Source organism: Clinocottus analis, unplaced genomic scaffold (assembly GCF_023055335.1).
Source record: "Clinocottus analis isolate CAN_PGR_092001 unplaced genomic scaffold, fCliAna1.0.p SCAF_4, whole genome shotgun sequence".
Taxonomy (NCBI): domain Eukaryota; kingdom Metazoa; phylum Chordata; class Actinopteri; order Perciformes; family Cottidae; genus Clinocottus; species Clinocottus analis.
This window is the reverse complement of record NW_027176153.1, coordinates 16,205,991-16,220,440: the sequence shown is the minus strand read 5'-3', so window position 1 is coordinate 16,220,440 and position 14,450 is coordinate 16,205,991. Positions and strand designations below refer to the sequence as shown.

The 14,450-nt window shown below is 40.9% G+C and overlaps 2 protein-coding genes across 3 annotated transcripts; both read right to left on the bottom strand.

Annotated features, from left to right (window-relative positions):
- Window positions 1-2,086: 2,086 nt before the first annotated feature.
- ssr4 (signal sequence receptor, delta) lies at window positions 2,087-4,602 on the bottom strand. The gene is made up of 6 exons (XM_068597716.1): window positions 4,422-4,602; window positions 4,062-4,180; window positions 3,905-3,979; window positions 3,538-3,627; window positions 3,347-3,412; window positions 2,087-2,488 (listed from the first exon to the last, which is right to left on the bottom strand). Exons 1-6 carry the CDS (start codon window positions 4,468-4,470, stop codon window positions 2,384-2,386), a joined length of 504 nt encoding a protein of 167 aa, XP_068453817.1. The 5' UTR covers window positions 4,471-4,602; the 3' UTR covers window positions 2,087-2,383.
- Window positions 4,603-5,564: 962 nt separating this feature from the next.
- Window positions 5,565-14,103, bottom strand: arhgap4a (Rho GTPase activating protein 4a). 2 transcript variants are annotated; one of them, XM_068597500.1, is made up of 22 exons: window positions 14,044-14,103; window positions 12,664-12,753; window positions 12,286-12,457; window positions 11,993-12,155; window positions 11,735-11,797; window positions 11,524-11,652; window positions 11,306-11,434; window positions 10,870-11,091; window positions 10,695-10,796; window positions 9,952-10,125; window positions 9,676-9,760; window positions 9,521-9,545; window positions 9,275-9,374; window positions 9,098-9,158; window positions 8,632-8,709; window positions 8,279-8,407; window positions 8,075-8,180; window positions 7,214-7,441; window positions 7,087-7,133; window positions 6,773-7,001; window positions 6,629-6,677; window positions 5,565-6,226 (listed from the first exon to the last, which is right to left on the bottom strand). In XM_068597500.1, the coding sequence occupies exons 2-22, from the start codon at window positions 12,728-12,730 to the stop codon at window positions 6,095-6,097; spliced, it is 2,490 nt and encodes an 829-aa protein (XP_068453601.1). In that variant the 5' UTR covers window positions 12,731-12,753; window positions 14,044-14,103; the 3' UTR covers window positions 5,565-6,094. The 2 variants fall into 2 exon arrangements, with proteins under 2 accessions (XP_068453601.1, XP_068453602.1); XM_068597501.1 differs by lacking the exon at window positions 14,044-14,103 and having other exon boundaries at window positions 12,664-12,766.
- Window positions 14,104-14,450: the final 347 nt, after the last annotated feature.

Here is a 14,450-nt window from a genome sequence, read left to right as displayed (position 1 = left end):
GCTTTTTTTAAAGTGTGAAGGAGAAGTAGAAACAATGCTTACATCAGAGACAGAAAGTGTGACTTCCTACGACGCCAGTTTCCACATTGCTGAATCTCACTAAGCCCATTAGTGTCTGCCTCCCGCAGCTGGTGTTTTACACACCTCTGTCAAAACAGCTTTTCTCTGCCTCACAGCACTCACACACATGCCCAGATTCCTCTTACTCCTGTTTCTCAGAAAACATATTTGTCTTATGTAATAATGATCATGATTAACTAAATAATAATAAGCACATGTGCTCAGTGCCTTTTAATACAAAGTTGGACTGGTGAATGAAGATTCAAAAAACATGTTTTCTGTAATTATTTAGAAAGTCTTGTGATTCATGTTAGTTTGTTTGTGACCTTGTGAATTAGTGTTTGAAACAGAAAAAAACACTGTCATTGAAAGAATAGTTTGCAACTTCCTGAGAGTGTATTCAGTATAAAAATCAACAATCTCAAAACATTTCCGTCTACATCCTCTATCATCTGTCCTGTGGGTTGGAGTTAAACACTTTAAAGTCCATCACACAAAAATAGATGAAGCGTCTTGTGTTAGCATCAACTTAGTGGCCTTTTTTTTTTGTTTTGCAATGTTTGTTGTTAGTTCCATTTTTATCCCTCCATCACTCCATTCCCCACTTCCCACAGTCTAATAGGTGACTCCACGAGGGAGTGCCTGGAATCCCTCCAGCTCACGTCTCCTCTGAATCACCAACATTGTGATGTCTCTATTGTATCCTTGCCAAGGTGACAGGAGACACAAGCTGTGCGGTGCTTACACCATGACAGTGTGCTTTTGTGCTGACAAAGCTCCAGAAAAGCAGACATATGAGAAAGTACTTGTGTACTCTGTACACTGTGCAGTGTTTGTGTGTGCGGCGTACATTACCCATATACAAAGTTTACTTTCATCTCATGCAAGTCAGTGAGAAGTTGCAGTTGCGCTGCTCTTGTAGACAAAAAAACAGGACTGCATGTGCTGGCCTAAATCCATATTTGCACGCACTGTGCGTGCAAATATGGATTCAGGCCAACTACAGAAATAGACATGCTAAGTTTAAATGTCTGTAACAAACCAGATCACAGAAGCGCGGTAGCACCCTGAAATGTGACAAACAGGAAAGGGGCTTAAAAAGCATTATACAATGCAATGTATTGCATTACATTGGCAACAGCTGATAATGAACCAGTAAAAAACACATGCAATTTGTCCTTGAGGTAATAGCTCGCCACCCTCTGGATGTCTTTAAAACAGCACAGCACTGCCACAGTGTGTTCAACTGGCAGCACTGCACTACCGCCAGTCAGAAAGGTGACAGCAGCTCCAGCGCCTCTTTACAGAGTTAATGCCTATGACATGTGAACTGTTGGTGTACATCAAGAGAAAACCAAACAGGACATCAGCTGCTGCAGCCATTAAACACATATCTCACCATGACTAGCTAGGAATGCCACTAGGGTAGTCCTGCAGACAAAAATAGCCTTTCTGTCCACTGAGATATCAGCCACAACCTCCATTTTCACAGCAACATGATTACACTTCATGGTTTTGTTAACCAATATGAACTTTTTAATGAGTTATTGTTTGATCTGAGGCCAGGGTAGTTAATTCATCCAGACATAGCCAATTTACCATTAGCAAACAAAAACAAAACTTCAGAGATGACATCACTGGAGGAAACACTTTACAATGGAAGAAAAAAAACAGCCACTTAATTAATTTGAAGAGACATATACACTAGACCTTTTCTGGCCGGCCAGTGCCGTCACAGTGACATTTCAAAACTCACCTCTTTACAACTGCTTTTAATATATTTGCTGCTTTTTTATTTGTTTCATTGCTTAGCTTTTATGATATTTTAACTGTTATTTAAAGTGACTTTGAGTACTTAGAAAAGCACTCTATAAATAAAATGCATTATTATTATTTCATTGAGGTCTCGACCGCTCTTGTTGGTGTTCAACATGTCAACACAAGTCCCACTCCTGTCAGTGCATCGCTGCAGAAGGACAAAGGATAATCTGATCTGGTTGTAGCAATGGAATACAGTACACCTATATGTGTTTTGTTTATTTCTGGGGCCCAGGTTTATTGTTTGGTTTTATTAAAAAAGAAAAAACTCCATTCATCATTGACAGGACAAACTTGTGACGAAACTCATCTGAAAAATTGATAAGACTGATGGCATACAGACACAGTCTGAATTTAAAAAAATATGAAGACTGCTGCTCTTGCTCCTTGTCCCAAAGCAGATCAAGTGGCAAAATCCTATTGGCTTGCCACAACAATGGATGATGAATCGTTGGTCGAGATCCACCAGAATTCAGTCTTTAACAATCCAGTGATTCTGAATCGTTTATGCCTGGATGGTGTTCTTCGCACTGAAGGCCATGTAGTAGACCAGGATCCCCATGAGGGCAGCTACCACCTCAGTAGACACCCATGGACCGTTCCATGCTCCCTGTAAAGAAAGATTGGTTATTAAAGCTCATCACAGGTTCAGACAAAGAGAAGTTAGCAAATTATACTCTGTTACACTTGGCTCCAGAAATACTCTGAGGCTGGGAGCAACATGTGTTTGCTCAGGTTGGAGATTGAACAAATGAGTGTCTCTGGAGATGGGTTTTATGAATATACATATTCCAGATGTAAATCTGGAAATTGTCAATGGAGTCACATACAATAAAAAGAAATCACAGAGGATTGAAATCTTACTTGAAAAATACTTGTCTGACTAAAACATAATTTTTTGCAAATGATTGTTCTTATCAGACGTTCTGATAAAAGATATGCCTTAAAGTCATTACATGTACGACATTTTGTTAAAAGCTTTTTTTCTGCCTTGAAGAGGCCAAAATCTGGTATGTATGTATGTATGTATGTATGTATGTATGTATGTATGTATGTATGTATGTATATATACGTATATACACATACCAGATTTTGGCCTCTTTAAGGCAGAAAAAAAGCTGTGATCATATCACAGCCAACATGTTCATGATCAATTTAAAAGGTTATAATATGTCAAAACAGTTGGCTATTTACACATCCAGCAGATGCAGAGAATCAGGAGTATCAGGAGTTATATAGCTGCCTAGTGAATGCAACTCAATGTTCACGCTGTCTTAGTTCCGTCATTAGTCTTCACTAATTCCTGAGGGAAATATCTGCTAATTGCACCATTAGTTTAGTCACTTACTTTGTCTGTTTCCTGTTTTGGTACTGGGTTGGTAGTGTACAGTGAGTTTTTATACGTTTTTTGCACTATACTATAATTATGCATACACATGTTAAATCTCAGAGGGTATAAGAGACTCACCCTGTGGTCAATGTTGACAGAGAAGAGAGGCTGAATGGTATTTACATCTTCATTGTTTCTCTGGGCCTGAAACAAAGGAGATGCACAAATATAATTAAAATTACACAGCTTTACACCTTGAACGTTGCAAATGCAGTGGAGCTCACTGGCAGTAAATTATGAGTTTTTTAATTTATGCATCAAACACTAACCTTGCGCAGGGCGCTGTAAGACTCCTCATCAAAGAATTTAACCTGATATGTTCCAGAGCTGGCCTGTTTGTGAGGAAGACTCCAGGACACCTGGGGGAGAAAATCACATGTTAACAAAAGCTTCTTTAATAAGCTATAGGGTTTAAGAGATTGTTCATTTTTCAAAATGTGATTTTTGTAGTCAAGGGTAAAAAGTTTGGGGTGGTCCAAAATAATAAAAAAAAAAGGTTAACTGTGATTTTTAATGAGGCAGCATTCAACGCTCAACTCATTATGACGATGTCTTGGTCTTGATTAGTCTCGAACTAACCATTTAAAAAAATGACAGCAAGATCAATCCATTATGCAAATGAGCTCACGAATTTACCTGGTACTTGCCAACATCCTGTCCTCTGGTCACAGGGAACTGTCTTCCATTGACATCAGCATACAGAGTCACACTCTGGTAAAGAAAGGATCGTCAGTGTCATTTGCTCCATAACATGAACATCTAATCTCCATGTCTGTCTGAGGTGGGCTGTTACCTGAGCCCCGTTGGCACAGGCCAGGCTGAGTTCAACGATGAAGACAGACTCCGAAGAGATGACGGCGTCAGAGGTGGTGTAGGCCGACGGGGTGATCGCTGGGTCTGTGCAGCTCTCTCCTGTCACCAGAGTACATATCTGAGATCAGCTGAAGTCCTGAACACCGATGAATCATCTGCACAGCATTGACACTTAAAGCACATTCCTCCAATATCTATGTTCCACCTAATTAAGAGGACGAATGGAAGTGATTTGACCAACCAGCTAGCTATCTAACGTTACTAGCTTACGTTTCGTTAGCATTACAGGCTGATTAACTTAACTCGGTAAATCTCTTCCAACGGTTCCCGGCTGACTTACCGGAGCAGGCGACCACCAGCAGGGCGAGGAAGGCGACGATACGAGTCATCGTGGTGTGCGAGAGGTTGTCAGGTAGGTTTTGTGTTGGTCCTGGAACTGCACTGTGGCTTTCACACTGACTGAAGGGAAGAAGTCCACCTCAGCGCTCTGCTGCGACACGTCTGCGGCTGCGCAGCAATGACGTGCGCCAGTTAGCCGCAGAGCAGTCTGGGAAATGACTCTGTCGACACGTCATCAGAGTGAAACACATGCGTGCGCTGTCAAAACCTATGGTCAAAACCCCAAAACAAAACCTGAATTATTTTGTCAAAAAAAGAAAATAGAAGATAGATTTTTTAAATTTAAATGATTAATACATAAACACATACTACTCTTTTTGTAGTGAATATTCAGAAATCTTTTTTTCTTCCATTGTTCTTTCGTCCAGAAATTCTGGCAAAACCTTTATATTATGAGGAATGTGGTGTTTGGTTATTTCAACAACCCAGAAAAAGATGACATGTGTTGGCAATAATTAATCACAAATGTACATTTGAGTAGGAGCAAAATGTGAAACTGCTTTCTAATTTGACTAACAAAAAGGTTATCAAGACAGTATCTGTATGTGTTATATTTTTGTCAAGTGTGATATTAAACCTGGCTCTTGTTTTTAGTCCATTTACTATTCTGTATACTGAATCTGTATCATATTTTGTTCAACTGAAATAAAAAATATTGACTACTATAGTAAAAATATTGAATCTATACTCGTGATTAGAATTATATACAACTTTATCTTTCAGTCTTTGTTACTTGTTGTTTTCCATCTGTGGCTTGACTAGTTTCATTAATCGGTTACCATAATACAGCAGATACTCAAACACCCTCAATTTATTTCACTCATATATATATATATATATATATATATATATATATATATATATATATATATATATATATATATATATATATATATATATATATATATATATATATATATATATATATATATATATATATATATATATATATATATATATAGTAAATCACCACATCATAACTTTTAAACACTCTTTAATCAAGGCTCAAAGTAAGTACATGAAATGAAACCTCCCATATTTTCCAGTAGTGATATTTGTAAACAAAAATTACAAATACAAATAACAGAATAGACAAAATATTTATTTGGCATGTATCCTAGATATACAGACAAGTGTTTTACAAATAATATATACAACATTCATTTAAGCTACAGTATTCAGTTTCATCAACTATGCAAGTCCATCTCATGTTGGTAAACACGTTTGAGTTAAAGTGGAAACGGGTTAATATAAACACAGATGAAGACACAAAGCCATAAGCTGCCTAAACACATTCAGAATAAACACATCTGTGCAGTTTAAGTTAAAACACATTTTCCATATGTTCTACAGTCACAGCAGAGTTCTGCAGTAAAAAACATGAATGCAGAGTTCTGACTGGGGAGCCACCCAGTGGAAAGAGGCCCAGACCAATCTCAAGCACCTCAGAGAAGGGACCAGGGGTCAGTGGTTTTAGTTTTCTAGAGATGGATGTGTTGAAAGCTACCGTCAGACCACCTCCATTTAATTATCTCTCTTTTTTCGGTTCATCTACTGATGCCAGTCCTCTCATTAAAGTGGGTCTGCTGCTCTGAAGAGGCCTGGTCCTCTTTCTTAGCGTCCATCCCGCTTGCCTTTCCTCTGAAGAGCTTGAGCAGAGGGAGAGGAGGCGGTGAAGGAGGGATCCCGCAGTGCTTGTCGTGAGAGAAGCTCCGTGAAGACAGAGTCCATCTGGTGACAAACCTCCTATGAGATGAAATAAACAATGAAACAAAACTCTTTGTTCTCTGCTCTCCCTTGATCATGTTCAGTATGCACATAAAACGTAGCATACTATTGTCATTAAACTCATCGTGATTTGCTGCTGCTTTCTAACAAGACACTTTATAAAAAGGTTGTCAGTTGAGTTAAAACTAATCACTTTATAAATACATCATTTTTTAACGCTCTCTATATCAGTTATAGGCCGTTAGTCAATTTATTTGCAACTTGTTCGATTACAACATTTACCACTACAGACTTGACTGTTAATAAAATGATAACATTTAACACGTATATTTGTAGATTTACTAAACATATAAACCTATGCCCTTTTATTAATATTTTACAAAGTGAAACCAGACATTTTAAATGAGAAACAAGACAGACCTTGTCTACTTTAACCACAATATCCTCAGAAGATGAGTGTTCCTGGAATCTGTATGCAAAAGAAGAGATCAGAAGACATTTAATATTACATTTCTCACTCAAACATAAGACTGTTGTCATCCTGTGACATCTAGTGCTACTCACTCTCTGCACACATAGCCAGGAGAGTGGCCTCGGCGTGGCCTGGTCTGTGGGCCAATCGGTATGTGAAGCAGCTTTCCACTCGAAGCGATGCTGCCCCCGACTGCTCCAGCCGTCACCCTCCTTTGGTCAATGGAGCCGCTGCTGTTTGCTCTAGGACGTTCTGCTTTCCTCAGTATTGATGCTGCAGACGAGCTGGTGCTGTTGTTAGCTAAGGACCCCGCTTCCAACTCTGTAGTACATCCCATTGACACATTATGTTACTATATTTAGAAACACCATCACAGCTTTGGAGAAGATGGACACATACAACTTACCATCTATGTACCCTGTTTCTACGTCTCCTTCGTCCATGATCGGCTCACTGTGAAGAAGAACATCCGGAGATGATCCTTCTACCATACATTGCATCCATGTTATGTTTATGAACATCTTTTCTCTTACCAGTCATCCTGTTCCAGTGTCATGCATTTCTCATACACCGGCCCTTGGACTTCACACTGGCTGGGGAAGATGTTTTCGTGCTGGAGGATGATGCTCTTCACCAGGGCGTTGATCTGAGACTGCAGGGTGACGACGTCCTCATCGTTAGCCCCTCTGACCAGGCTGGGGCCAAAACACACAGCCAGGTTGTAAGGCTGCATCATGTTCTCATCACTGTATTGAGACACACTGAAGGCAGGGAGTAGACACACACAGACACACACACACACACACATTAGTTTATACAATGAACGAGAGAGGATTGAAAGATTAAAAGTTGAGACACGAAGTGAAAGCTGAACAAAACATTAAAATGACCTCAACCCATCTTCTAACAAAACATTTTGCCTCAAATGTTCTTCATGTATTTTACCCAATATAACTAGATCCCTCTCTTGGGTTTCATTTAGTTTGCTTTCATTTTGTTGCAGTTTGTGCACCATGGTGTGCAAACCTTTATCCTTTGCATATTTGTATGTGCCATCTCCATCTCTATTATCTGTCAAATCACTCTTTACTACTTCATCATATGCATGGTGAATAATTTTGTTAGAAATCTCTGTAAACTTTTTTCTAAATTGAAAGTCCCAACCTAGTTTGTCTTGTGTAAATATGTGCTGCTCTTCTATATGTATAATGAAAAAAAAACTAATCCATTGCACTTTTGCCAGATCAAATAAGACATCAGCCAACAGGTAAACATATATGGTTCTTCCTCATCCTAGAAAGAAACATCCTGCAATACAATTTTTTCTTTTTCCTTTTTATAAATAGATACATCATTTCATGAATGGCGATGACTGCGGTGAGTACAATACTCACTGATGAAGGAATGCAAAGAGGTATCTCATGACGATGATGACGGGCTCAGGGTAGGACGAGATGACCATTTTGAGCTGAGCTGCTCTCTCCGCCTCATTCTTTATCTCTGAGAAAATGTGACAAAAGAAAAAAAAAGGTAAGCTCCTGCCGTGCGCTCTCAGCCCCACTCACCTGACATTTGAACACATACAGCCACACACTCACGGACATGCTCCAGGAGTTGGCCGGTGCTGTCGATGGGGAAGAGGGGTTTCTCCAAACTTCTGAAGTAGAGCTTCAGCACTCCAGCAATAGAGTCCAGGTTGTATCTCTGCTCAGCAAGGGGGTCCTCTCCTGCAGGAGAAGCCCACAGCCCCACATTATTAATGCTCCAAAGTGAAAGGAGCTAATCTCCATTGAAAAGAAGAGACATTCAGGTCACACACACACACACGCACACACGCACACACGCACACACGCACGCGCACACACACGCGCACACGCGCACACGCACACACGCACACACACACACACACACACACACACACACACACACACACACACACACACACACACACCTCGTTCAAATGCATCCCTCAGGTTGTTGACCTCTATGTGAGACCCCGGCACTCTAAATATCCCTTCATGGTGGAGACCTGATGGACAGATAGATATGTATATATTTAGTCACCATGTGTGTAAAAAAACAACAACACACACACACACACACACAAAAAACATCTTGTTTGTAGAAGAATGGAATAATCAAAAGTTATATAAATATGTTGCTGCAGTCTGTTGCTTCAAGCCCGTTCACTGGGGACTGTAGAGTTGGGACTTTTCTAATTGTACACACAGCTAACTGTAATTTACTTACTCTGTCGGTCCACACAACATTGCCCACCCTTTGGTGAACACACTGTTCTATGTGCTCGCAGATATTGCAAATTTGCTCTTGCTTTGTAATGTCTTAAATACATTTTTGCTTTAGACATGCAAATGTGCAGCTCCCATTGAACCGTTCCTTCCGTCTTGAATACTTACCGTTAAGGTTGATAAAGCAAATGCAACTTTCTACAACAATTGGAATCTGTTGTCCCGATGCCTGAATTAAGGAAATGTCGTGATTAATATTACAAACAAAACAAGTCTTATACTTCACTAATAACGGATGTGCTGGAAAAAAAAGATTAGAATATATTTTGAGAGAGAAATGCTGACCTGTATGAAGGACAACATGTCTCCACTGAAAAGTTTCTGGTTGTGCATCAAATTGGCACTCGAGTGATTCTTCCTGACACGCATCGACTTTCCATTCGGTCTGCAAAGCCACATACCATAATGTGAAAACACAGTACGCTTCATTCTGCTGCAATTGTGTAATGTGTAGCATGGTTTTAAAGTATGCAACGTTCTTCACAACTAGAACAAGGACACAATGAACCCTTAAAACATTCATATATGTACCGAGGCTGATGTCCATTTGACGCTTCTGCCAGCAGGAAAAAGAGAAGAACAAAAGCCAACCAGTTAAAAAAAACGCACAAACTGTGTTCATGGGACACTTCGGGTCATCCAGTTGGCCGTTTGGTATGGTTTTGTCTGAAATGCAGAAGTGATACCTTTTTCTACAGCCACTTTCAGATGGTCATGTTTTGCTTGGAGTTTAGAGACCAGGGAGCTCTTTACGAGGTGCTCTTTTACTTTCTGTAAAACAAAATCAGATGAGATTTAAAGTCACCATCATTCACTGCTGTTCTTGTCATCAACATCATCATCAACCAAAACCCTACAATAAGAAAACAAAAGTGTCTGCATTTCCACAGCTGCATATCATTAAAACCTCCCAAAACAGTGAGCTATTCTGGATTATATGATAACTTCAAAAGCTGACTCACAGCGACGTAGAGGTTTTCTATTTCCGGCACGTTGGCCCTGTGGCGGGCCACACTGGGCTTGACTGTTAAGTTCTCAGTGCTGCCCTGCCGAGACGACCCACCGCCGAGCTCCAGATCATCATCTCCAATTCTCTCTAGCAGGAAAGACTGGGCCGCCAACATGCTCTTACTCGTCTGTATGACAGTAACAGAGATAACGTGTAAATCTTATGCTTTGGCAATATCGCATGCAATTATAGTCATTCCAATGGACTCTTTGGATTTTGACAGTGGCTTTACACTAAAAGTAACCATTATGGTATTGTGTGCAAAATATTAGGGTCGGAGATAAACACAGATTGTTTGCATTCATGTTGCATTGAAGTTCCTTTTGTGAACGCCAGATTTACATTCATGTTGCATTCATTTACAATTTGGGTACTTGTGATTTACAATTTGGGTACTTCTGAACAATACATGCAAAGCATTAGATATGATGGGCTTGGTTAATCTTGATTTAAGGTCTAGTGACTCAAACTTGAAATATGTTGAAAAGGCATCTTTAATTTGCCATATTTACTGACCAAGAGGCACGCTGGCCACATTTTTATACATTTCTATAGAAATTGCAGATTTAGGAAGTCAGAAAAAAAACTCTAAATTGAACTGTGGACTCTGGCTTGGTGAAATAATAAAACTGGTGAATCCAGTTGACCCACTAAAGAGTGATAAAGAGGTGCTTAGGGTTGTGTGATATACTCTACCTCCTCCGTTTCCTGTGTAAGATCTTTTAGTCTGGTTTGTATCTGTTTGAATCTGGTCTCCAGCTCGCATCTCATCTCGCCCTCTGCACTCACCTCGGAAACCTGAGAGACACACGGAAGTTCAGAGTGGAACAGCTGAATAATCCACTGAGTACAGACAAACAAAAACACAGACCTGGTCTCCATCATGGGGCTGATAGGCGAAGCGAAGGGGCATGCAGAAGGTGTTATAATGGTCCTGCAGGAGGGCGACTCTGTCATGGCTCTGGTCCAGCCCGGACACGGTACCTTGGAGCTGCTGCAGCCCCGTGCTCAGGTTGTCCTGGGTCCGCAACCGACTGGACAGGTAAGCTTGCATCACCCGACTTAAAGAGAGGTGGTACCCAACATCTGCACACTGGGGGGAAACAATTACAATTCACTCAATATCACGTTTGTAATTTAGGTGCTTGGTGGGGTCAAGATCAAACAGATTAAACATGATTATCTGTTTTAAATCTGAGCCAACATCGTACTAATGCTCCAATGATTTGAAGGTTTGATAATCGGCCCAATGAGGCGTGTTATTAAAGGATAGTTTTTAAAAATACAAAAACAGATAACACACTCACATCTATGAGAGAAGAGATGTCTTTGAGGTAGTACTTATTCATGGAGGCATTGGCTGCAGCCAAGTTGAGGATGTAATCGTTTCGGGCCTTGCTGCACTTCAAGTAGATCTCTTGGACTTTACCTTGTCTCTACGGGACATAAACAATTACTAATAAGGAGGTGAACTATACTTATATGTAGACATGTATGCACATGATACTGCACAAAGGATGTTTACTTTTTCTATCAACCTCTCCAGCTTCTTGGCAGCACTCTGCTTCTGCTTTTCCTCCTGTTTCTCTGCCTCCTTCAGCTTCCCCTCTGCACACACATAGTCCGAGTGGTACTGGAAGTATGTCCGCCATGCCTGCACACAGACACATACAGCTATGCATTCAAATATTTGGTTAGGAAACAGAAAATGTTTTGGGTGATTGGTTCTCACTTACGGTCTGAAGCTCCGTTGTAACTTTGAGTAGTCCATCTTGTAGCTGAGTACAGATGTCTTTACTCTGGTGTTGAGACAAAATAAATGAACACCGAAGGAACATGGTGAGCCACTCAATATGTTTAATGGCAAGAGATCAACAGAAATACAAAGGTGAGCGTCAGACAATTACAAAAGTGGTGGCAAATTGTCCTGTAGATACACAGACTTGTCCAATGATGAAAGACTATGTTTGTGTTTGGTTGCGCCATAGCAGTACCTTCTTTGCGAGGCGCTGTGTGTACTCCAGGCAGTATGTGAGGGGCTGGATGAGGAAGTTGCTGCAGTGCTCACTCAGCCCACTGTGGTCCCTACTTTCTTGGCGGGTCTGCGAAAGCAGAGCCAGCCAGACCTGAGCCACCGAGTGACTACTAGGCTCCTTCCTGAAAATGTAAAGGAGGAGAGGAAGACAAAGAAAAACAGTTTGCAAGTACAACAAAAATGGCTCACAACAGCATCCTCAAATCAACTGATAACGAATGCATCACATGATGGGACAGGGGTTATCTTTACCTCTTGATCCTGGAAGTGAACCTTTCGGCAAGTTTTTCAAGGGAACGGGCGTACTCGCTTTCAAGCTCACCCCGCCGACGCAGGTAGTCCGTTAAGTCCTGCAGCTGCTGGCTCTTCTGCTCCAGTTGCAAGTCTAACACTTTCAGCTGGTCTACAAGCTGGCAACGCACCTCTGAAAAGGAAAGAAGAGAGGGGCGAAAGAATAACAAACAAGGCAAAAAAAGAAATGCACGTGAGATAACGTGACGCATTCTGAAACTGTGGGTGACAAACTGAATTTACTTCTTTTTTTTCTTCCCAGAAAATAAACATGTGTTGATCAGTGACAATGGGGTGTGTTAAGAGGGAGAGTGATGCAGATAAAAGTAATTGTTTTACCTTTGATTTGAGTGTCGTAGTCCATCATACCAACCTTCTCCTTCCGGAGTTTCACATGGGAAGTCATTGTTGCTCCAACTGGGTGGAATTCTGGATAAAGGAAGTGAATATTTTATTAGCAGTATAAAATACCTGTTGTTTTGTTCCTTTTTTTAAATCCCTGTTGCAGAATGATAGTGTTCTTTGTGTGCATGCAAGCTATTCTGATCCTCTTCACTGCACAAAGTCTTTTTAAAGAATCAAGGCCTATGACCAGCTGCTGCACCCAAGCATGCCACTCTACAAATCTTCACACCTTAAGCGCCGAAACCCCCTCCCCTGCACAGACCATGCAAACTTCCTGCTGCCACAGAAAGAAAGAAAAGAGCATGTTCATCTTACTGTAACACATCTCTTGAAACTGGTCACCCGCTGCAATGGTCTGCTGAACTGCAGGAAACTAGAAAACCAGCTGGCATGTGCTGTCTGTCTGCTGCACCGGTCAAGCTGCAGAATTGCATGAGGTGCCAAAATAGCTCTAGCTACATCTCAGCTGCCCTAAAAATAGGATGCACCACAAGGCTTAAAACTCTTAAGAGATGTTTGTTCTCCAATTTTATTATCACGTGATATGCCAGAAACAAAAAGTGCAATGCTTGACAGTAACACATGATCATCCAAGAGGCATTTGATAGATTGAGAATCAACAACTTCAACAAGTCTAATGCCTGCAAGGTGGCATTTATTAGGACGACATTCAGCACACACCAAAAAGGGGAAGAGTGCGATGTTTTTTTTGCTGGACCATAACTCTTTGTACACAGCCATCACACACATACTCTGTTCTTATCCCCCAACTTCTCCTTTTTTTAAAAATTTTCAAAAGCCAAACAACATTCATCAGCATTCTCTTAGCTGAACTGTGTTCTCTCGCCTCCTTTTCAACAGACATTTATCATCAGACCTCCTAAAATCATTCTGCTGTTAAAGCAAAACACAAAACTCCTTGTTGAAAAGGAGCGTCTCATTTTCTAACCTGTCACCCTTTTCCATTTGCCCCTTCATTCTTTTACTATGTGATCAGCAGTGAATCATCGCCTCAAGTCGTCACAAACTGCTAGAATACTTAATAAAAGATAGCCTCAACCTTCCTGAAACAGTTTTTTTGGTTGCCATTCTTGTAATTCAGGGTGTTTCCCTTTGGGTTCTTACAAGTACCAACACATAGATGCTGTCTGAGTTATAAGACATTATTGGCCTGAGGGCCAAGTCTGACAATCCTTCATAACTGCCCTTACTTTGCTGTACAAACATGTGTTTATCAGTATGGAACTGGCAACCTGTCTACGTCCAATGAGACAGGTCAGTAAATGAAAGGCATCCAATGAAAAGAAGTCATACCTGGTAGGGAGCAGTCTTCACTCGTCTCTTCTCCAGACCGAGGCAACTAAATAATGCCAGTTAATGGCACAGTAAGCTCTCAACTGTTTCACCTCCCCCTCACATTGGATACGGATGGATGTGGGTGGAGTGGAACTCATCTCTCTCTCTCTCGCTCTCTCTCTCTCACACACACTCATCGCTCTCTCTCTCTCCCTCTCTCTCTCTCTCTCTCTCTCTCACACACTCATCGCTCTCTCTTTCTCAACAGTCATCTCACTCACACGTTCAGTTTGAGGAGTCAGTGTGTGATTGTGCAAGATAAACGAGTATGTAAAACCTTTTTTGAGTCTCTTTCATCCTGCCACTGGAACTCCACAGCAGTTTTTGAGTCCAATCAAACGTCAGCTGTTTTCACCGATTAGTCT